This window comes from Gadus macrocephalus, chromosome 22 (genome assembly GCF_031168955.1).
Source record: "Gadus macrocephalus chromosome 22, ASM3116895v1".
Lineage (NCBI taxonomy): Eukaryota > Metazoa > Chordata > Actinopteri > Gadiformes > Gadidae > Gadus > Gadus macrocephalus.
The window spans coordinates 1,575,505-1,599,862 of record NC_082403.1 but is presented as its reverse complement, the minus strand read 5'-3'; the positions used below and the strand labels follow the sequence as shown (position 1 = coordinate 1,599,862).

The window sequence follows — 24,358 nt, the reverse complement described above, 5'->3', positions numbered from 1 at the left end:
AAACTACTAACCTACCCACCTCGAACCAACAAACTACTAACCTACCAATTGAAAACTCCTTACCACCACAAACTGAGAATGTTGATATTTAAAATGGTAAAATCAAAATATCAAAGCAGCCGGCTGTTATTGTGAGGCGATAAAACCTTGGGACAAATGTTGACACCCACTCACACACTCACTGTGTAAACCTTACAAGGTCCATGTTGTGTTGTCCGGAGACGTGTGTTTACCCGGTGTGACGCAGTGTTGAACCGCTCAGAATAAACCACTCAGTTTATTTATACCGTTTATTTACAGTCCTTGGTTTACAGGGGCCTGATGATTATCAGAGATATGAAACTAGTATCAGTCATCAATAGCCCCTAAAAAACATTTGGACTGAGGACCTAGCATGATACCAGGATAACACTCCGCCTCGTCCAATCAGACCTCTCCTCCTCCACCTTGTTCAATCAGACCTCTCCTCCTCCTTGTCCAATCAGACCTCCCCTCCTCCTGTTCCAATCATACCTACCCTCCTCCAACTTCTCTTTGTCCAATCAGACCTCCTCGTCCAATCAGAGCTCCCCTTCTCCTTCTCCTCGTCCAATCTGAGCTCCCCTCCCTCTTCCTCCCTCGTCTTCCATTGGATCTTTCTGCTCGAGAGCTGGCTAGCTTACATGCTAACAATCTTACACACTTATGCTGCTATCCATTTGGATGGTACGCTGGTACGAACGACCAGCTTCAGCGAGAACGTGACGTATTTCCCTTGCTCCAGCCTTCCAGTTTGCCATTTGTGTTTCTGTCGAGCCACGAGGGGGAGTAGTAGCAGGCTAGTCATCATTAGCAACATAGCCTCTTTAGCAAACCAGCTTCAAAACAAAACTTTACATTGAATTGCACGCAAAGCAAGACCGTGCAATGCATATATTGGTGACCGGATTAAAGCAGCAATGAAATCAAGTGTGTAAGAGGTTATAAAAACGACATTAAAACCACCAACGTGGTACAAATAGAAAGAAAATACATCTCATCCCTCATTAACTATGGGCGCAGCCATCTTCTTTGCGAGTTGTACAGCACTGCTCGCTCTACTTTGAAAGCGACGAGATACTACGACCAAAAGGGGGCGCGCCTCAGTGAAATGCCGCAAGAAAGCTGGGAGATTTGCGACTTTACCACTTCGTAAATCCAAATGGATAGCAGCATTAATCAAGATGCTTCGAGGCTAGCAAGCAGACGGCTAGCTGACAGTTTAAGGGCCCCTATGTTACCACCAGGTGTGAAGCTGAGCCTTAGTGACATCACAAGTGGGCGTGCCCATCTAGATTCATGCTGCTGTCAGTCTAGCAACCTACCCAGTGGACCGTAGCAAATGCTGTAGATCTATCTGGCATACATCTAGGTGGAAACACCCACTTGTGATGTCACTAAAACGCAGGAAAAGGCAGAAGTTCAACAGTCATCAATACACAACAAGCATCAGTTCTGGGCTCATGAAGAAGAGAAAACATCACTTTGATTAGAGATTTTATTTCTGATATATTTCGGAGCAGAGAATAGATCTTCAGTTGTCGGTTTATTCGTCTGGTTTCAGCACCAGCACCTTCCTGGGACACGGCTCTGAGAGGGACAGGAGATCAACATCAGTACTGCAGTATACTCTACTGGTACTCTACTGGTACTGTACTGTAGGGCTAATGCTCTTCTGGTACTCTACTGTAGGACTAATACTCTACTGGTACTATACTGGTACTGTACTGGTACTCTACTGTAGGTCTAATACTCTACTGGTACTCTACTGCAGGTCTAATGCTCTACTGGTGCTCTACTGGTACTGGTACTGTAGGACTAATACTCTACGGCACTCTAATGTTACTCTACAGTAGGCCTCACTATACGGTAGGCCTCACTCTACCGTAGGCCTCACTGTTCGCTAGGCCTCGCTCTTCAGTAGGCTTCACTATACAGTAGGCATCACTCTACATAAGGCCTCGCTCTACGGTAGGCCTCACCTGAGACTCCGTCGTAGCTGTCCTCCCCGGTGATTTCTGTCATGTTGAGGCACGCGGCCTGCTGTCTGGTACTCAGAGGAACCTCCTTCAGAGCCTCCAGGTCCTGGTGCTTCCCCTCCCTCCCTGAGTCACACACACACACACACACACACACACACACACACACACACACACACACACACACACACACACACACACACACACACACACACACACGATTTCATTAGCAAATTAATTACCGCAGTTGAGTGGTTCAGTGTGTATCAGTCTTGTGTACTGTAGTTGAATGTGTATCAGTGTTGTGTACTGTAGTTGAGTGTCTATCAGTGGTGTGTACTGTAGTTGAGTGTGTATCAGTATTGTGTACTGTAGTCGAGTGTGTATCAGTATTGTGTACTGTAGTTGAGTGTGTAACAGTGGTGTGTACTGTAGTTGAGTGTGTATCAGTGTTGTGTACTGTAGTTGAGTGTGTAACAGTGGTGTGTACTGTAGTTGAGTGTGTCTCAGTATTGTGTACTGTAGTTGAGTGTGTATCAGTGTTGTGTACTGTAGTTGAGTGTCTATCAGTGGTGTGTACTGTAGTTGAGTGTGTCTCAGTATTGTGTACTGTAGTTGAGTGTGTATCAGTGTTGTGTACTGTAGTTGAGTGTGTATCAGTGTTGTGTGTACTGTAGTTGAGTGTGTATCAGTGTTGTGTGTACTGTAGTTGAGTGTGTATCAGTGTTGTGTGTACTGTAGTTGAGTGTGTATCAGTGTTGCGCGTACTGTAGTTCATTATGAACTGGACGGCGGGGGAGTTGCTGTCTGTGGGGTTGTCTACGCCTCTGTAGTAGGAGGTGAGCCGGTCCTCAGGGCAGGACGGACAGCTCTGGAACAGAGTGATCTGTCCGAAGACCTCTTGAGGGGTGGTCTCCACGCCGCCAAGCTCAAGCACTGCAGCACAGAGAGGGACTGCGGGTCAACATAGCTAGCGTCACAGCGTGTTAGCCTGCCAGCAGGGCTGGCGCTGTACACCTGGGGGCCCTGAGCAGGATCATTTTGGGGCCCTGCATTGCGGTAGTTTTGCCACAGAGAACATGCAACTGTATGCATTCATAACCCTTATGGTACGAACACACCAAACGCGTACCATACGCAGCTCATACGCCCCTAACGCAGCTAAAATGTTGCTTGACCATTTTGTGTCAAAAATGGTCCTACGTACGCAGCTACGCGCCTGTGGAGTCCGAGGAAGGAAACCCAAACGCCGCCGGGTGCATGATAGAGCTTGGATCGGGTTAGATTAAATAATCTCGGATATAAATAACAATAATCGGGTTAAATAACTTCACATGGTGTGTCTGGTGTGTTTCCAGCATTCGTAGTGTTGATCAGCAGAGAAATAGTCCGCCAAGACGTTGAGGTTGCTTAGCAACCAGAGACTCTGTCCATGCAAGTGAACGGAGCGTTCACTCTTCGTCATAACTATCAAACCAAACATCCTTCACATTCACCGAGTGAACATTATGAAAGTAAAATGCACATTTCTCGCTAAAAATGTTTCCATAAACGCATTTAATGGCGTAACTATGTTACTATTTCCACCCAGAATAAAGAAAGATGTCGGCCGCATGCTTCTGTGCAAGGGTCACTACTCTCTGCCAGTGACGTCGGGTCAAGCTCCACGCTGATTGGCTATTGCGGCTAAGTATCACGCGTATGAGCGTAAAAAGTTAAATTTTTTGAACTCCTCGCGTACGCGCGTATATGTACGCGCGTATATATACGCGCCTCATACGCCCCTAACGCGAGTAAAATGTTGCTTGGTACGCATGATACGCGTGTACGCACCTCATACGCGCGTAAACCAATGCTTCCCCATGGAAAAATTGCCGATTTTATACGCGTGGTACGCGGGTAACGCTTTTGGTGTGTCCGCACCTTTACGTTTTTTATCCGTACCTCTTTGAACATGATTTGCCGCAATTATTTTACTACTTTTTAAGTAAACTCACTGAAACAGTCAAAGTAAAGTATTACGCACTTACCACATTTCTACTGTTACCAGACTTTTAACGTTCCTGCTCGTGATGGGAAAGGGGGGCGCAAAACTCAATCTCACCTAGGGCTACCAAAGGGCTAGAACCGGCCCTGGGGGGAGAGCGGGAGAGAGGCAATGTCGGACAAAGGTAGCGAGCTTCGTTTAGCTTCGTCATGTACCGTATCGTCATCGTTAAAGACGCCCCAACAGCAGGACAGCGAACACAGCAACCATGACTCCGCTGGGTCTCAGACTTAGTCCCACAATTGTTTTCTTACATTTATATGAGCTGTATGTTTATAATGTTTACTTTCTTGTTAAGTAAATTGCTTTGTGTATTAAAAAAAAAGAGAAGAAGGCCTATGGATCAAAAAAAAAAATACAGCGCTCCTTGGGGCCCCCTGGTCGGGGCCCCTAATGGCGCGTTTCCACTGCATCGCAAAGGTGCGGGTCGGATCGCGTTTCCACCGCCAAAAGTGGGCGTGACCCGGACTTTGCCGTACCCGTTCCGACCCCAGTCTAGGGACTCCTCCGTTGCGGTACCCAAAACGAGACCAGAGGCCTGAAAGGGTACCCTGGAATTCTAGCTACACCCCCCCTCCGTTGATTGGTCGACAGAATCGTCACTTCCGGGTGACGCGGGGATAAAAACAAACAAACAGTAGCCTCAAGGTATTATTCTTTACAATTAACATGTCGCGTAAAAAGCTTGCTTGGGCGAACAAGGAGGTGGAGACGTTCGTCTGCATTCTTGCGGAGGAAGACGTTGTTTACGATGTTTACGTAGCTGCCGCGGCGATTGACATCCGGCCTACCACCAAGGATACTGTCGGCAGTGGAAACGCGACCTCGGAATTGAGCTGGGCTATACTGCCCCCTGCCCCATTTCCACTGCAGGGTGCGGAACGGATCGGATCGCAAAGGTGCGGTAGGGAGGGGGCAGTATAGCCCAGCTCAGTTCCGAGGTCGCGTTTCCACTGCCGACAGTACCCTTGGTGGTAGGCCGGATGTCAATCGCCGCGGCAGCTACGTAAACATCGTAAACAACGTCTTCCTCCGCAAGAATGCAGACGAACGTCTCCACCTCCTTGTTCGCCCAAGCAAGCTTTTTACGCGACATGTTAATTGTAAAGAATAATACCTCGAGGCTACTGTTTGTTTGTTTTTATCCCCGCGTCACCCGGAAGTGACGATTCTGTCGACCAATCAACGGAGGGGGGGTGTAGCTAGAATTCCAGGGTACCCTTTCAGGCGTCTGGTCTCGTTTTGGGTACCGCAACGGAGGAGTCCCTAGAATGGGGTCGGAACGGGTACGGCAAAGTCCGGGTCACGCCCACTTTTGGCGGTGGAAACGCGATCCGACCCGCACCTTTGCGATCCGTTCCGTTCCGCACCCTGCAGTGGAAACGCGGCAGAGCAGTCGCTTAGTTCGCATATAGGGAGGGCCGGCACTGCATGTGAGGACCTCAGCTAGCATTGTAGCCTGTTAGTATGTTAAAATGTAAGGACGTCAGCTAGCGTGTCAGCGTGTTAGTATGTTAACAGGTGAGGACCTCAGCTAGCGTCACAGCGTGTTATCGTGTGCTAGCTAACACAAACTTGCTAGCCCATCATCTTGAGGCCCAGAGGAACAGGGCTCGACCTGTAATGCTTCACAGCATGCTACATCACGCCAGCTAGGATGTTGGCCTGCTAGCTATTTATTATTGATGATGTTGACGGGGAACTTACCCATAGTGTGGAGCCTCAGAGTGAGGTTGGCGTCGTCCGTAATGTTGCCCATGACGCGGACCCAGGAACATTGCTCATTGCTGGAGGTGCAGACACACGTTTCAGAGGACCACACCCAACGCTACGCTAATAACCCCCCACCCCCGGATAAGACCCTCCATACACCCCTCTCCATAACCACACCCCCTCCACATGGCTACCCCCCTACACATAGCCACGCCCACTCTGACCTCCCTCCAGCTCACCCCAATCGGATCCTCTCGATGGAGGTGAAGGAGCTGTTGTCCTCCGACAGCGAGAGCTCCAGGAAGGCGCTGGAGAGCTTATGCAGCAGACCCGTCTTCTTATCTGTCACGAAACCCACCAGAACCCAGGAGCCCAACGCCTGGAGCCACACAGAGAACCACACGGAGTACAAGTAGTTCATGGAGAACGTGGAGAAAATATAGAATGAAGAGAACATGTAGAACGTGTAGAAGGCGATACAGGTAAAATTAATCAGCCCTTCTAGGATCTGGGTCTCACTAGGACACAGATCCAGACGTTATCTATTGGTTTTTACCTTTGTCAACATTAACTCTTTATTGATTTTTTTAATTAAAAAAACAATAATTTAGAGAGCTTTCCGCGTGAATTCCTACACACACTGACTAGACTATACGAGTTATCCCTATGATATACATATACAATATAGGCATCTATTGATAATAATTGTATGACTTCATATATGCACACTATACGATTTATCACTGTACATTGTATAGTAGATGAACTACAGTCACCTATAGTTGCAATGTGTAAGGGATCCTGATATTTAAGTTCCTGTTTTTTCAGCAACATGTGTTTTTTATTTTTTATTTACATTTTGTAGGTCAGTTGGTGGTGTCATGCGCTTTTCTGTTTGTTTTGGATTGCAATATACTTTCGACTCCACCCTGCTACTTCCTGCTTTTCTTTGGATTGCTGAGATCCCCTGAGTTTGTGAACATACCTGTTGCTAATGTGTGTTGATTGGTTTGTGGCTACTTAAGCTCAGTGTGCCCATTCAGTCTCTGTCGGATCGTGCCTGTATGATACCTGTGCCTTGCTGGGAATAAACTCAGAGAAAGTCTTTGAAACTAAGCCTTCTGTCTGCGATTGGATCCTTTTCTACCGAAAGCCTAACACTATGGTATCCACTGAGACTGACCTTGTCTGCTTGGTCCCTGCGGAGCGGGGTGATGACATCATCACAGCTGGGGGCGGCGGGGACGTCGGCGGCGGCGGCGGCGGCCAGCAGCCCCAACAGAAGGACAGCGAACACAGCAGCCATGACTCCTCTGGATCTCAGACCTCTGCTGCCGGCGGCCCGAGGCTTTATAGCCTCAGCGTCGCCCTGGGGGGGGGCGGGGGGGGGCGTCACCGCAGAGGATCCAGCCTCCGATAGGGAGGTCAGAGACCCCAGAACAAAGAGCCCTCTTACATTTAGGAATCGGGGAAGAATTATCAGGCGGTATATATAGGGTTCTAGCTCTCAGGAGGTATATATAGGGTTCTAGCTATCAGGCGGTATATATAGGGTTCTAGCTCTCAGGAGGTATATATAGGGTTCTAGCTCTCAGGAGGTATATATAGGGTTCTAGCTATCAGGCGGTATATATAGGGTTCTAGCTCTCAGGAGGTATATATAGGGTTCTAGCTATCAGGCGGTATATATAGGGTTCTAGCTCTCAGGAGGTATATATAGGGTTCTAGCTCTCAGGAGGTATATATAGGGTTCTAGCTATCAGGAGGTATATACGCTGGTTCCAGAGTTATCGAGAGGTATATACGCTGGTTCTAGTTCTCAGGAGGTATAAAAGATGGTTATAGATATATCAGGAGGTTTATACATGGTTCTAACTATCAGGAGGTATACTTGTGGTTCTAGTTTCAAGAGATATATACAGTGGTTCTAGAGTTATCAGGAGGCATATAGGATGGATGTAGATTGATCAGGATGTATATACGGTGGTTCTAGATTCATCAGGAGTTATATATGTGGTTCTAAAGTTATCAGGAGGTATATACGTGGTTCCATTTATCAAGACGTATATACAGTGGTTCTAGCTATCAGGAGGTATATACATGGTTCTAGAGTTAGCAGAAGTTATTTACGTTGCTCTAGAGCAGGCCTATTCAACTAGCGGCCCGTGGGCCAAATGCGGCCCCTCTTAATTTTTTTCTGGCCCGCAAGAGGTTGCATGCAAAAAATAAAGGAGAAACATAGTTGCATGCAAATCAGGTTTCTGTGTGTAGCCGGTGATACTAGCCAGTATCAGTACCACACAATTAGGAACTGGCATCCCTTATTCTGACAATGTTTGGCTCAACCGATACGTGTGAGTCTAGCTTTTCTCATATGAATGCCATCAGAACAAGGGCACGTTGCTCCATGACCTATGAGAAGCTGTGTCTCAGAGTGTCTCAGGATGAGCCAAACTAGGCAAACAAGGCAGTGCAATCTTTCTCACTGGCTCAAAATGTCTCATATGTACAGTAGTTCTGTTTTGTGATGATTCAAACAACATTTTTGAATTCTAAATACGTGTCCAAAATATGTGAGAACAAAATCTTTTATAATGATACGATTAAAAGTGAAGAAGGAAGGAATGCTTCTGACAAGTTTATTCCATGTAATAGTACTATATATATTAAGTTAACACTACTTTAAGTATGATTTATATGTAGTGATTCATTCACGTAGTTTTACTCTGTGTGGCCCATGAACCCCCAGTGGTTTTCCTTTTCGGCCCACTTGTTAAGGAGGTTGAATAGCCCTGCTCTAGAGTTATAAGGAGGTATCCTGTTGCAAGCAACAAACTATCAGGCCTGATCCAACAAACTACTGACCTACCCACCCTGAACCAACCAACATACTACTGACCTACCCACCCTGAACCAACCAACATACTACTGACCTACCCACCCTGAACCAACCAACATACTACTGACCTACCCATCCTGAACCAACAAACTACTGACCTACCCATCCTGAACCAACCAACATACTACTGACCTACCCACCCTGAACCAACCAACATACTACTGACCTACCCATCCTGAACCAACCAACATACTACTGACCTACCCACCCTGAACCAACCAACATACTACTGACCTACCCACCCTGAACCAACAAACTACTGACCTACCCATCCTGAACCAACAAACTACTGACCTACCCATCCTGAACCAACAAACTACTGACCTACCCATCCTGAACCAACAAACAAACTACTGACCTACCCATCCTGAACCAACCAACAAACTACTGACCTACCCACCCTGAACCAACAAACTACTAACCTACCCATCCTGAACCAACAAACTACTAACCTACCTATCCTGAAACAACCAACAAACTACTAACCTTACCATCCTGAAACAACCAACAAACTACTAACCAACCCACCCTGAACCAACAAACCTCTAACCTACCTATCCTGTAACAAGCAACTAACCACCCATCCAGAAGCAACAACAATCTACTAAACTACCCATCCTGAAACAACCACAAACTACTAACCTACCCACCTCGAACCAACAAACTACTGACCTACCCATCCTGAACCAATAACAAACTACTGACCTACCCATCCTGAACCAACAAACTACTAACCTACCCATCCTGAACCAATAACAAACTACTAACCTACCCATCCTGAACCAACAAACTACTGACCTACCCACCTCGAACCAACAAACTACTGACCTACCCATCCGGAACCAATAACAAACTACTGACCTACCCATCCTGAACCAACAAACTACTGACCTACCCATCCTGAACCAACAAACAAACTACTGACCTACCCATCCTGAACCAACAAACTACTAACCTACCCATCCTGAACCAACCAACAAACTACTAACCTACCCATCCTGAACCAACAAACAAACTACTAACCTACCCATCCTGAACCAATAACAAACTACTGACCTACCCATCCTGAACCAATAACAAACTACTGACCTACCCATCCTGAAACAACCACAAACTACTAACCTACCAATTGAAAACTCCTTACCACCACAAACTGAGAATGTTGATATTTAAAATGGTAAAATCAAAATATCAAAGCAGCCGGCTGTTATTGTGAGGCGATAAAACCTTGGGACAAATGTTGACACCCACTCACACACTCACTGTGTAAACCTTACAAGGTCCATGTTGTGTTGTCCGGAGACGTGTGTTTACCCGGTGTGGCAACCCGCTCCTCGAATGAGCCGGGTTCCAGGTATAAATCACGCTTGGCAGTGAGGGTTAAGCCATTAATGGCATTTATTGCATAACACTTGGATCATATAATGAAGACGCGGCCTCTAGGGCCTCCGTGGGCCTCTAGCTGCTCGTGGGCCTCTAGGGCCTCCGTGGGCCTCTAGCTGCTCGTGGGCCTCTAGGGCCTCCGTGGGCCTCTAGCTGCTCGTGGGCCTCTAGGGCCTCCGTGGGCCTCTAGCTGCTCGTGGGCCTCTAGGGCCTCCGTGGGCCTCTAGCTGCTCGTGGGCCTCCAGGGCCTCCGTGGGCCTCTAGCTGCTCGTGGGCCTCTAGGGCCTCCGTGGGCCTCTAGCTGCTCGTGGACCCGAGCACTTCCTCCTTCCTCGCTCCCGTTCCTGGTCTGCCCAAATGTCAGTCCTCGTGCTCCTTTTAAGATGGCTCCTCGGCTTTCGGCCAGGTGTCCCCCAATCTCACTGATTGGGGTTCGGTCGGTGCTCTCCGTCGCCGGCTGGTGGGTGACGGAGGTATCGGCCATCCAGGACCAACCCTCGGGCTGGTCCGGGCCGAGCTTTAAGTGGCGGGATGCCACACTCCTCCACCCTTTGTCCAAGTCTCGGGTCGACGGATAGTGGGTGGCGGTGGTATACGCCGTCCACGACTACACCTCTGACCCGCCCGGGCCGAGGTTTACGGGGCGGGATGCCACACCGGTATGCCGCAGTGTTGAACCTCTCAGAAGAAACCGCTCAGTTTATTTACAGTCCTTGGTTTACAGGGGCCTGATGATTATCAGAGATATGAAACTAGTATCAGTCATCAATAGACACTAAAACACATTTGGACTGAGGACCTAGCATGATACCAGGATAACACTCCGCCTCGTCCAATCAGACCTCTCCTCCACCACCTTGTTCAATCAGACCTCTCCTCCTCCTCCTTGTCCAATCAGACCTCCCCTCCTCCTGTTCCAATCATACCTCCCCTCCTCCAACTTCTCTTTGTCCAATCAGACCTCCTCGTCCAATCAGAGCTCCCCTTCTCCTTCTCCTCGTCCAATCTGAGCTCCCCTCCCTCTTCCTCCCTCGTCTTCCATTGGATCTTTCTGCTCGGGAGCTGGCTAGCTTACATGCTAACAATCTTACACACTTAATTAAGATGCTTTGAGGCTAGCAAGCAGACGGCTAGCTGACAGTTTAAGGGCCCCTATGTTACCACCAGGTGTGAAGCTGAGCCTTAGTGACATCACAAGTGGGCGTGTCCATCTAGATTCATGCTGCTGTCAGTCTAGCAGCCTACCCAGTGGACCGTAGCAAATGCTGTAGATCTATCTGGCATACATCTAGGTGGAAACACCCACTTGTGATGTCACTAAAACGCAGGAAAAAGGCAGAAGTTCAACAGTCATCAATACACAACAAGCATCAGTTCTGGGCTCAAGAAGAAGAGAAAACGTCACTTTGATTAGAGATTTTATTTCTGATATATTTCGGAGCAGAGAATAGATCTTCAGTGATCGGTTTATTCGTCTGGTTTCAGCACCAGCACCTTCCTGGGACACGGCTCTGAGAGGGACAGGAGATCAACATCAGTACTGCAGTATACTCTACTGGTACTCTACTGTAGGTCTAATGCTCTTCTGGTACTCTACTGTAGGACTAATACTCTACTGGTACTATACTGGTACTGTACTGGTACTCTACTGTAGGTCTAATACTCTAATGGTACTCTACTGTAGGACTAATACTCAACTGATAGTCTACTGATACCCTACTGTGGAACTGATGATCTACTAGTACTCTACTGTAGGACTGATGCTCTACTGGTATTCTTACGATACGATACGTAGGCCTCACCTGTGACTCCGTCGTAGCTGTACTCCCCAGTGATTTCTGTCATGTTGAGGCACGCGGCCTGCTGTCTGGTGCTCAGAGGAACCTCCTTCAGAGCCTCCAGGTCCTGGTGCTGCCCCGCCCTCCCTGAGACACACACACACACACACACACACACACACACACACACACACAATTTCATTAGCAAATTAATTACCACAGTTGAGAGTGTATCAGTGTTGTCCTGTAGTTGAGTGTGTATCAGTGTTGTGCGTACTGTAGTTCATTATGAACTGGACGTTGGTGGAGTTGCTGTCTGCGGGGTCGTACATGCCGCTGTAGTGGGAGGTGAGCCGGTCCTCAGGGCAGGACGGACAGCTCTGGAACAGAGTGATCTGTCCGAAGACCTCCCGAGTGGTGATCTCCACGCCGTCCTGCTCACGCACTGCAGCACAGAGAGGGACCGCGGGTCAACATAGCTAGCATGTCAGCGTGTTACAGTAACATGTGAGGACCGCAGCTTGCGTGTTAGCATGTGAGGACATCAGCTAGCGTGTTAGTGTGTTAGCATGTGAGGAACTCAGCTGTGTGCTAGCCTAAAGACTAAAGAGTTAAAAAAATCGAACGCGCTTTTACGCTCATACGCGTGATGCTTAGCCGCAATAGCCAATCAGCGTGGAGCTTGACCCGACGTCACTGGCAGAAAGTAGTGACCCTTGCACAGAAGCATACGGCCGACATCTTTCTTTATTCTGGGTGGAAATAGTCACATAGTTACGCCATTAAATGCGTTTATGGAAAAAAAAATTGCGAGAAATGTGCATTTTACTTTCATAATGTTCACTCGGTGAATGTGAAGGATGTTTGGTTTGATAGTTATGACGAAGAGTGAACGCTCCGTTCACTTGCATGGACAGAGTCTCTGGTTGCTAAGCAACCTCAACGTCTTGGCGGACTATTTCTCTGCCGATCAACACTACGAATGCTGGAAACACACCAGACACACCATGTGAAGTTATTTAACCCGATTATTGTTATTTATATCCGAGATTATTTAATCTAACCCGATCCAAGCTCTATCATGCACCCAAACACGGCGGCGTTGCAGCTACGTAGGACCATTTTTGACACAAAATGGTCAAGCAACATTTTAGCTGCGTTAGGGGCGTATGAGCTGCGTATGGTACGCGCTTGGTGTGTTCGCACCTTAAGGCAATGCCTTCATGAAACCGAAATCCGCGGATCTCCAGAATGCTCCGAACTGTGGTAAACGAACCGAACGGATTCGGATACAATTCGAATCCGCTGCAGGCCTAGAACTTACCCATAGTGTGGAGCCTCACAGTGAGGTTGGCGTTGTCTGTAATGTTGCCGACGATGTGGAGCCAGAGACACGACCCATTCACAAACCCGTTCCTCTCGATGTAGGTGAAGGAGCTGTTGTCCTCCGACAGCGAGAGCTCCATGAGGGAGCTGGAGAGCTGAGGCAGCAGACCTATCTTCTCATCTGTCACGGAACCCACCAGAACCCAGGAGCCCAACGCCTGGAGCCACACGGAGAACACGTAGAACATGGAGTACATGTAGACCGTATAGAACGTGGAGAACATGTAGAATGTGTAGGACGAGCTATCACAGGAAGAGCGCGATACAGGTAGAAAGAATCAGTACTTCTAGGATCTGGGACAGAACCAGACTTTATCTACTGATGTTTACTTTAGTCAACATTTACTCTTCATAGATCCTTTACTACACACACACTGACTGGATTAAACAATATATTACTGCATGTGACATACTTATATATAAAATATAGGCATATATAGATTATAATTTTATGACTTCATATATAATAGACGATATATCACTGTATAGTAGATCAACGATAGTGACCTATAGTTGCTATGGTAACCACTGAGACTGACCTTGTCTGCTTGGTCCCTGCGGAGCGGGGTGATGACATCATCACAGCTGGGGGCGGGCGGGGCGGCGGCGGCGGCGGGGGCCAGCAGCCCCAACAGAAGGACAGCGAACACAGCAGCCATGACTCCTCTGGATCTCAGACCTCTGCTGCCGGCGGCCCGAGGCTTTATAGCCTCAGCGTCGCCCAGGGGAGGGGGGCGGGGAGGGGCGAAGGTCACTGCAGAGGATCCAGCCTCCAATCAGGAGGTCAGTGACCCCAGAACAAAGAGCACTCTTACATTTAGGAATCGGGGCTATAGAAGAGGTATCAGGAGGTATATACGTGGTTCTAGAGTTATCACTTCAATACATTGTACAAACATCATTAACCTCTCAATAAAAAAACATTGCAGGAGAAAAGTGAGTTTTAACACTGACAATATGCATTACATGATAATTCTACAAGTTGACGAGTACATCAAGCACAGAGAGTCATTCCTGTTGTGTAGATTCCCTCAGCATGTGTTTTAGTGATTACTTTAGTCTATGTTCACCCTCGACGCTTCTTATACCAAGGAATTCCACTGACTGACGGCTCTGTAAATGACTGCCCTGTTCAGTTGATTTGTTTTGGGCTGTGCGGGGTCAAAACAGCCTTTCCTCACCAGTCTAGTTATATGTGCCTTGAGCCTGTCTGAACAAGCTGTTCAGACAGACGGGTTTCCTATCAACAACGGCATTTTAGGTAAACAATACAAGACTAGAAGTTACTTTAGCCTCAACGGTCAACTGTGACAGACAACTGTGACTTGTGCTTCTTCATGACATTAGCTCTAAAAGTACATTGAAGAGCCAGTCTTGCAGCTCTATTTTGAGCCAGCTCGAGTTTTTTATATGTTTTTTCGCGGCGCTGGACCCCACACCCCTACAGTGCCCTAGGTGAGAGAGAACTGGAGCCTGAACCACCTGATTCCTGATCGAAGGTGTCACATGGTAGGAGCATCTTCTCGTCTTAGCAAAACCCTGTCCCATTTTTACTGCAATTGAATCAATATGGTCAGACCATGACAATTGATCATCTATTATGATGCCAAGTAATTTAATTTTCCTTACTTGCTCTATTGGAATACCACCCATAGATAGATTTAAACAGGAGTCTCTGGCAATCCTTCTCCTGGTACCAATAACCATGCACGTAGTCTTAGTGATGTTCAACACTAATTTGTTGTCCTCTGCCCAATCAGACACAGTTTGAAATTCTTTGCATAATACATCAGTCAGTTTGTTGCATGTAGACGCAGCACAGAACATAGTTGAGTCATCAGCATACATTACTACTTTTGTCTGTTCGAGAAAATAGGGCAGATCATTGGTAAAGATCGAAAATAAAAGAGGACCCAGACAGCTTCCTTGAGGCACTCCACAGAAGACATCTTCGCTGACTGATAAGCTTCCATTGAAAAACACTTTTTGCCTCCTGCCAGACAGATAACTCTCCATCTAAGAGAGGGCAGTATCAGCGAAACCATAGCACTTGAGTTTAGCAATTAGCAGGGCATGGTCAATAATGTCAAAAGCCGCACTAAAATCAAGCATAACAGTACCCACAATTCTTTTGTTATCCATTTCTTTAAAACATTCGTCAGTCATATGAACAATAGCAGAGTTAGTTGAATGTCCAACTCGATGTGCATGCTGGGATTTGGTTACAAGTTCATTACTAATAAAAATAGTCTTGAATTTGATTAAAAACAATCCTTTCCAATATCTTGCTCTTTACTGGTAGTAGACGGATGGGTCTACTATGAGCCCCAGAAAAGGCCAGCTTTTTTATGTTTTGGCAAGGGGATTACTTTAGCCTCTTTCCATAATGACAGGCACGAGGAGTAGGTCAAACATCTATACAAAAATTGACACACAGGAACAAAAAGCTCTCTGTCTACAACCTTGAGAAGTATCCCATCCACATTGTTGGTTCAGGAGGTATATACGTGTTTCTAGTTATCAGGAGGTATATACGGTGGTTCTACATTTATAAGGAGGTATATACAGTGGTTCTAGTTATCAGGAGGTATATACTGTGGTTCTAGATATCAGGACGTATATACAGTGGTTCTAGTTATCAGGAGGTATGTACTGTGGTTCTAGTTATCAGGAGGTATATACGGTGGTTCTACATTTATAAGGAGGTATATACAGTGGTTCTAGTTATCAGGAGGTATATACTGTGGTTCTAGTTATCAGGAGGTATGTACTGTGGTTCTAGTTATCAGGAGGTATATACGGCGGTTCTAGTTATCAGGACGTATATACGGCGGTTCTAGTTATCAGGAGTTATATACAGTGGTTCTATTTATCAGGAGGTATATGTACTGTGGTTCTAGAGTTATCAGCTACTTTCGAATGCACTTAAACGCCGGAAAAGGCTCAACAGTCATCAATACACAACAAGCATCAGTTCTGGGCTCAAGAAGAAGAGAAAACATCACTTTGATCAGAGATTTTATTTCTGATATATTCCGGAGCAGAGAATAGATCTTCAGTGATCGGTTTATTCGTCTGGTTTCAGCACCAGCACCTTCCTGGGACACGGCTCTGAGAGGGACAGGAGATCAACATCAGTACTGCAGTATACTCTACTGGTACTGTACTGGTACTGTACTGTAGGTCTAATACTATACTGGTACTCTAGTGTAGGACTGATACTCTATTGGTGCTCTACTGGTACTCTACTGTAGGTCTAATACTCTACTGTTACTCTGATGTAGGACTACTCTACTGGTACTCTCCTGTAGGACTGATACTCAACTGGTACTCTACTGTAGGACTGATACTCTACTGGTACTCTACTGTAGGACTAATACTCTACTGGTACTCTACTGGTACTCTCCTGTATGACTAATACTCTACTGGTAATCTACACTAGGCCTCACTCTACAGTAGGCCTCACTCTACACTAGGCCTCACTCTACAGTAGGAATCACTCTACGGTAGGCCTCACTCTACGGTAGGCCTCACTCTACAGTAGGCCTCACTGTTCGCTAGGCCTCACTCTACGGTAGGCCTCACTCTACGGTAGGCCTCACTCTACGGTAGGCCTCACTCTACAGTAGGCCTCACTGTTCGCTAGGCCTCGCTCTTCAGTAGGCTTCACTGTACAGTAGACCTCGCTCTACGGTAGGCCTCGCTGTACGGTAGGCCTCGCTGTACGGTAGGCCTCACCTGAGACTCCGTCGTAGGTGTACTCCCCGGTGATTTCTGTCATGTTGAGGCACACGGCCTGCTGTCTGGTGCTCAGAGGAACCTCCTTCAGAGCCTCCAGGTCCTGGTGCTGCCCCTCCCTCCCTGAGACACACACACACACACACACACACACACACACACACACACACACACACACACACACACACACACACACACACACACACACACACACACACACACACACACACACACACAATTTCATTAGTAAATGAATGACCAATCTATCTATGTATAGACGTAGTTGAGTGTGTATCAGTGTTATGCGTACTGTAGTTGAGTGTGTATTAGTGTTGTCCTGTAGTTGAGTGTGTATCAGTGTTGTGCGTACTGTAGTCGAGTGTGAACTGGACGTTGGTGGAGTTGCTGTCTGTGGGGTCGTACACGCCGCTGTAGTAGGAGGTGAGCCGGTCCTCAGGGCAGGACGGACAGCTCTGGAACAGAGTGATCTGTCCGATGAACCCCCGAGTGGTGATCTCCACACCGCCCTGGTCACGCACTGCAGCACAGAGAGGGACCGCGGGTCAACATAGCTAGCGTCACAGCGTGTTAGCCTGTTAGCATGCATGGACCTCGGCTAGCATTGAAGCCTGTTAGCGTGTTAACATGTGAGGACGTCAGCTACCGTTTTAGCGTGTTAGCATGTGAGCTAGCGTGTTAGCATGTGGGGACGGCAGCTAGCGTTACAATGTGTTAGCTTGTTTACATGTGAGGACCTCAGCAAGCGTTACTACTTGTTAGCGTGTTAGCATGTGAAGACATCAGCTAGCGTGTTAGCGTGTCAACATGTGAGGACGTCAGCCAGGGCCAGGGCTCGACCTGTAATGCTTCATAGCATTCTACATCACGCCTGCTAGGATGTTGGCCTGCTAGCTATTTATTATTGATGATGTTGATGGGGAACTTACCCATAGTGTGGAGCCTCACAGTGAGGTTGGCTTCGTCCGTAATGTCACCGACGATGTGGTACCAGACACACGACCCATTGCTGGAGGTACAGACACATGGGTCAGAAAGGACAACACCCAACGCTAAGCTAATAACCCCCCACCCCCGGATAAGACCCTCCATATAACCACACCCCTCTCCATAACCACACCCCCTCCACATGGCCACGCCCCTACACATAGCCACGCCCCCCCTGACCTCCCTCCAGCTCACCCGAACCCGTTCCTCTCGCTGTAGGTGAAGGAGCTGTTGTCCTCCGACAGCGAGAGCTCCATGAAGGAGCTGGAGAGCTGAGGCAGCAGACCCGTCTTCTCATCTGTCACGGAACCCACCAGAACCCAGGAGCCCAACGCCTGGAGCCACACGGAGAACACGTAGAACATGGAGTACATGTAGACCGTATAGAACGTGGAGAACATGTAGAACGTGTAGGACGAGCTATCACAGGAAGAGCGCGATACAGGTAGAAAGAATCAGTACTTCTAGGATCTGGGACAGAACCAGACTTTATCTACTGATGTTTACTTTAGTCAACATTTACTCTTCATAGATTCTTTACTCCACACACACTGACTGGATTATTCGATATATCACTGCAGGTGATATATCGAATAAGTCATATAATTATAATATAGATTATAATTGTATGACTTCATTTACACACACTGAATAGACTGTACGACATATCACTGTACATTGTATAGTAGATCAACTACAGTGACCTATAGTTGCTATGGTAACACCTGAGACTGACCTTGTCTGCTTGGTCCCTGCGGAGCGGGGTGATGACATCATCACAGCTGGGGGCGGCGGGGACGTCGGCGGCGGCGGCGGCAAGCAGCCCCAACAGAAGGACAGCGAACACAGCAGCCATGACTCCTCTGGATCTCAGACTTCTGCTGCCGGCGGCCCGAGGCTTTATAGCCTCAGCGTTGCCCGTCGCCCCCCCCCCATCAACGCACGATGGGGGCGGTGGGGCAAAGGTCACCGCAGAGGATCCAGCCTCCAATCAGGAGGTCAGAGACCCCAGAACAAAGAGCACTCTTACATTTAGGAATCGGGGCTAGGTATACGCGGTGGTTCTAGTTATGAAGAGGTATCTACGGTGGTACCATAGTTATCAGGAGGTATATACGTGGTTCTAGTTATCAGGGGGTATATACGGCGGTTCTAGTTATCGGAAGGTATATACGTTGTTCTAGAGTTTTAAGGAGGTATATACGTTGTTCTAGAGTTTTAAGGAGGTATATACGTTGTTCTAGAGTTTTAAGGAGGTGTATACGTGGTTCTAGAGTTTTAAGGAGGTATATACGTTGTTCTAGAGTTTTAAGGAGGTATATACGTTGTTCTAGAGTTTTAAGGAGGTGTATACGTGGTTCTAGTTATCAGGAGGTATATACTTATGCCGCGTTTCCACTGCAGGGTGCCGTATGGTTTGGTTCGCAAAGGTGCGGTACGGATTGCGTTTCCACCGTCAAAAGAGGGCGTGACCCGGACTGAGCCGTACTCGTTTGGCCTCGTTTTCAGTACTCCTCTGTTGGGGTACTGAAAACGAGACGAGACGCCTGAAAGGGTACCGGGAAATTCGAGCTACACACCCCCTCCGTTGATTGGTCGACAGAACCGTCACTTCCGGGCGACGTGGGGATAAAAACAATTTTACAATTAACATGTCGCGTAAAACACTTGCTTGGGCGAACAAGGAGGTGGAGACGTTCCTCTGCATCCTTGGGGAGGAAGACGTTGTTTACGATGTTTACGTAGCTGCCGCAGCGATCGACATCCGGCCTACCACAAAGGGTACTGTCGGCGGTGGAAACGTCACCTCGGAACTGAGCTGGGCTATACCGCCCCCTCCCTCCCGGACTGAGGCGAACCGAACCGTACCGCACCCTGCAGTGGAAACGCGGCAATAGTTCTAGGAAGCTCTTCTCTCGTAAATCATGCAAAACAAAACTCAGTTCAGTCAACTTGGCCCTAGTAACAAACAGAGGCTGCTTACTGAAGCAGGGCCACACAAACAAGGGAGCAGGTTCAAGGTTCAGGTCTCTGTCGCTCTTAACAAATACCCCCGGAAAAAAACTCTAGGATGTAAATTGGACTGCATTAATATAGGACTTTTCTAACCATTGGCCACCCAAAGCGCTTTACATTATTGCTTCACGTTCACGGACACATTCACACACCGACGGCGGAGTCAGCCATGCAAGGCGACAGCCAGCTCGTCGGGAGCAGTTAGGGTTAGGTGCCTTGCTCAAGCACACCTCAACACTCTACCTCCTGAGCTACGGTCACCCCAAGAACCACCCTGAACCAACAAACTACTGATCTACCCATCCTGAACCAACAAACTACTGACCTACCCATCCTGAACCAACAAACTACTGACCTACCCATCCTGAACCAACAAACTACTGACCTACCCATCCTGAACCAACAAACAAACTACTGACCTACCCATCCTGAACCAACAAACTACTGACCTACCCATCCTGAACCAACAAACAAACTACTGACCTACCCATCCTGAACCAACAAACTACTGACCTACCCATCCTGAACCAACAAACTACTGACCTACCCATCCTGAACAAACAAACTACTGACCTACCCATCCTGAACCAACAAACTACTGACCTACCCATCCTGAACCAACAAACAAACTACTGACCTACCCATCCTGAACCAACAAACTACTAACCTACCCATCCTGAACCAACAAACAAACTACTGACCTACCCATCCTGAACCAACAAACTACTGACCTACCCATCCTGAACCAACAAACTACTGACCTACCCATCCTGAACCAACAAACTACTGACCTACCCATCCTGAACCAACAAACAAACTACTGACCTACCCATCCTGAACCAACAAACAAACTACTGACCTACCCATCCTGAACCAACAAACTACTAACCTACCCATCCTGAACCAACAAACTACTGACCTACCCATCCTGAACCAACAAACTACTGACCTACCCATCCTGAACCAACAAACAAACTACTGACCTACCCATCCTGAACCAACAAACTACTAACCTACCCATCCTGAACCAACAAACTACTAACCTACCCATCCTGAACCAATAACAAACTACTAACCTACCCATCCTGAACCAACAAACTACTAACCTACCCATCCTGAACCAATAACAAACTACTAACCTACCCATCCTGAACCAACAAACTACTGACCTACCCATCCTGAACCAACAAACTACTAACCTACCCATCCTGAACCAATGACAAACTACTAACCTACCCATCCTGAACCAACAAACTACTAACCTACCCATCCTGAACCAACAAACAAACTACTGACCTACCCATCCTGAACCAACAAACTACTGACCTACCTATCCTGAACCAACAAACTACTGACCTACCCATCCTGAACCAACAAACAAACTACTAACCTACCCATCCTGAACCAATAACAAACTACTAACCTACCCATCCTGAACCAATAACAAACTACTAACCTACCCATCCTGAACCAACAAACTACTAACCTACCCATCCTGAACCAACAAACAAACTACTAACCTACCCATCCTGAACCAACAAACTACTAACCTACCCATCCTGAACCAATAACAAACTACTAACCTACCCATCCTGAACCAATAACAAACTACTAACCTACCCATCCTGAACCAATAACAAACTACTAACCTACCCATCCTGAACCAACAAACTACTAACCTACCCATCCTGAACCAACAAACTACTGACCTACCCATCCTGAACCAATAACAAACTACTAACCTACCCATCCTGAACCAACAAACTACTAACCTACCCATCCTGAACCAACAAACAAACTACTGACCTACCCATCCTGAACCAACAAACTACTGACCTACCCATCCTGAACCAACAAACTACTGACCTACCCATCCTGAACCAACAAACAAACTACTGACCTACCCATCCTGAACCAATAACAAACTACTAACCTACCCATCCTGAACCAATAACAAACTACTAACCTACCCATCCTGAACCAACAAACTACTGACCTACCCATCCTGAACCAACAAACAAACTACTGACCTACCCATCCTGAACCAACAAACAAACTATTGACCTACCCATCCTGAACCAACAAACTACTAACCTACCCATCCTGAACCAACAAACTACTGACCTACCCATCCTGAACCAACAAACTACTGACCTACCCATCCTGAACCAACAAACAAACTACTGACCTACCCATCCTGAACCAACAAACTACTAACCTACCCATCCTGAACCAACAAACTACTAACCTACCCATCCTGAACCAATAACAAACTACTAACCTACCCATCCTGAACCAACAAACTACTAACCTACCCATCCTGAACCAATAACAAACTACTAACCTACCCATCCTGAACCAACAAACTACTGACCTACCCATCCTGAACCAACAAACTACTAACCTACCCATCCTGAACCAATAACAAACTACTAACCTACCCATCCTGAACCAACAAACTACTAACCTACCCATCCTGAACCAACAAACAAACTACTGACCTACCCATCCTGAACCAACAAACTACTGACCTACCTATCCTGAACCAACAAACTACTGACCTACCCATCCTGAACCAACAAACAAACTACTAACCTACCCATCCTGAACCAATAACAAACTACTAACCTACCCATCCTGAACCAATAACAAACTACTAACCTACCCATCCTGAACCAACAAACTACTAACCTACCCATCCTGAACCAACAAACAAACTACTAACCTACCCATCCTGAACCAACAAACTACTAACCTACCCATCCTGAACCAATAACAAACTACTAACCTACCCATCCTGAACCAATAACAAACTACTAACCTACCCATCCTGAACCAATAACAAACTACTAACCTACCCATCCTGAACCAACAAACTACTAACCTACCCATCCTGAACCAACAAACTACTGACCTACCCATCCTGAACCAATAACAAACTACTAACCTACCCATCCTGAACCAACAAACTACTAACCTACCCATCCTGAACCAACAAACTACTAACCTACCCATCCTGAACCAATAACAAACTACTAACCTACCCATCCTGAACCAACAAACTACTAACCTACCCATCCTGAACCAACAAACTACTAACCTACCCATCCTGAACCAACAAACTACTGACCTACCCATCCTGAACCAACAAACTACTAACCTACCCATCCTGAACCAACAAACTACTAACCTACCCATCCTGAACCAATAACAAACTACTAACCTACCCATCCTGAACCAACAAACTACTAACCTACCCATCCTGAACCAACAAACTACTAACCTACCCATCCTGAACCAATAACAAACTACTAACCTACCCATCCCGAACCAACAAACTACTAACCTACCCATCCTGAACCAACAAACTACTAACCTACCCATCCTGAACCAATAACAAACTACTAACCTACCCATCCTGAACCAACAAACTACTAACCTACCCATCCTGAACCAACAAGCTACTAACCTACCAATTCAACACACCTCACCACCACAAACTGAGAATGTGGACAGTTAAAATGGTAAAGATAAAACATCAAAGCAGCCGATGGAACGCTGTTATTGTGAGGCGATAACACCTTGGGAGAAATGTTGACACCCACTCACACACTCACTGTGTAAACCTTACAAGGTCCATGTTGTGTTGTCCGGTGAGGTGTGTTCTCCCGTATGACGCAGTGAATAAACCGCTCAGAACAAGTGAAGCTAGATCTAATTTTTTATTGAAAATACACAAGTATATAAAAGTACATTACAGTTTATTTACAGTCCTTGGTTTACAGGGGCCTGATGATTATCAGAGATATGAAACTAGCATCAGCCATCAATAGAAACTAAAACACATTTGGACTGAGGACGTAGCATGATACCAGGATAACACTCCGCCTCGTCCAATCAGACCTCCCCTCACCCCCCTCCATGTCCAATCAGACCTCCCCTCCCCCCTCCATGTCCAATCAGACCTCCCCTCCTCCACCTTCTCCTCGTCCATTCAGAGCTCCCCTTCTCCTTCTCATCCCATCAGACCTCTGCCCCTCCTCCCTCATCTTCCATTGGATCTTTCTGCTCGCCAATCAGGCTCTCCGCCAGCTCTGTGATCATGTGGCCTAGCCCCTCCCTCTTCTGGGAGGAGCTAGAAGCTACAGAGAAAGACCTGAGTTGCCATGGGAACAACGTAGGAGATTAGAGGTGATCTAGGTTCTAATTTGAGCTAACAAGCTAACACAGAGCTGGCTAGCTAACATGCTAACAATGTAACACACTTAATCAAGATGCTTTGAGGCTAGCACGCAGACGGTTAGCTGAAAGTTAAAGGGCCCAAATTTTATCACCAGGTGTGAAGCTGAGCCTTAGTGACATCAAAAGTGGGCGTGTCCATCTAGATTCATGCTGC

General features: G+C 47.1%; 3 protein-coding genes across 5 annotated transcripts; all 3 read right to left on the bottom strand.

Moving 5' to 3' along the window:
• Positions 1–1,502: 1,502 nt before the first annotated feature.
• LOC132451442 (uncharacterized) lies at positions 1,503–7,111 on the bottom strand. The gene is made up of 6 exons (XM_060044022.1): positions 6,941–7,111; positions 5,997–6,136; positions 5,752–5,831; positions 2,766–2,933; positions 2,001–2,123; positions 1,503–1,608 (listed from the first exon to the last, which is right to left on the bottom strand). Exons 1-6 carry the CDS (start codon positions 7,061–7,063, stop codon positions 1,565–1,567), a joined length of 678 nt encoding a protein of 225 aa, XP_059900005.1. The 5' UTR covers positions 7,064–7,111; the 3' UTR covers positions 1,503–1,564.
• A 4,333-nt stretch (positions 7,112–11,444) lies between these two features.
• Positions 11,445–13,908, bottom strand: LOC132451443 (uncharacterized). The gene is made up of 5 exons (XM_060044023.1): positions 13,743–13,908; positions 13,142–13,361; positions 12,095–12,262; positions 11,842–11,964; positions 11,445–11,550 (listed from the first exon to the last, which is right to left on the bottom strand). The coding sequence occupies exons 1-5, from the start codon at positions 13,860–13,862 to the stop codon at positions 11,507–11,509; spliced, it is 675 nt and encodes a 224-aa protein (XP_059900006.1). The 5' UTR covers positions 13,863–13,908; the 3' UTR covers positions 11,445–11,506.
• Positions 11,445–18,846, bottom strand: LOC132451441 (uncharacterized). Of its 3 annotated transcripts, XR_009524068.1 has the most exons (8): positions 18,683–18,846; positions 18,142–18,281; positions 17,889–17,968; positions 17,312–17,479; positions 16,886–17,064; positions 16,653–16,783; positions 11,645–11,836; positions 11,445–11,591 (listed from the first exon to the last, which is right to left on the bottom strand). XR_009524068.1 is itself a non-coding variant. In XM_060044021.1 (6 exons), exons 1-6 carry the CDS (start codon positions 18,800–18,802, stop codon positions 16,271–16,273), a joined length of 675 nt encoding a protein of 224 aa, XP_059900004.1. In that variant the 5' UTR covers positions 18,803–18,846; the 3' UTR covers positions 16,209–16,270. The 3 variants fall into 3 exon arrangements, 2 of the variants coding, with proteins under 2 accessions (XP_059900004.1, XP_059900003.1); XM_060044021.1 differs by lacking the exons at positions 11,445–11,591; positions 11,645–11,836; positions 16,653–16,783 and adding an exon at positions 16,209–16,314 and having other exon boundaries at positions 16,942–17,064; XM_060044020.1 differs by lacking the exons at positions 11,445–11,591; positions 11,645–11,836 and having other exon boundaries at positions 16,283–16,783.
• Between the last annotated feature and the right edge of the window lie 5,512 nt (positions 18,847–24,358).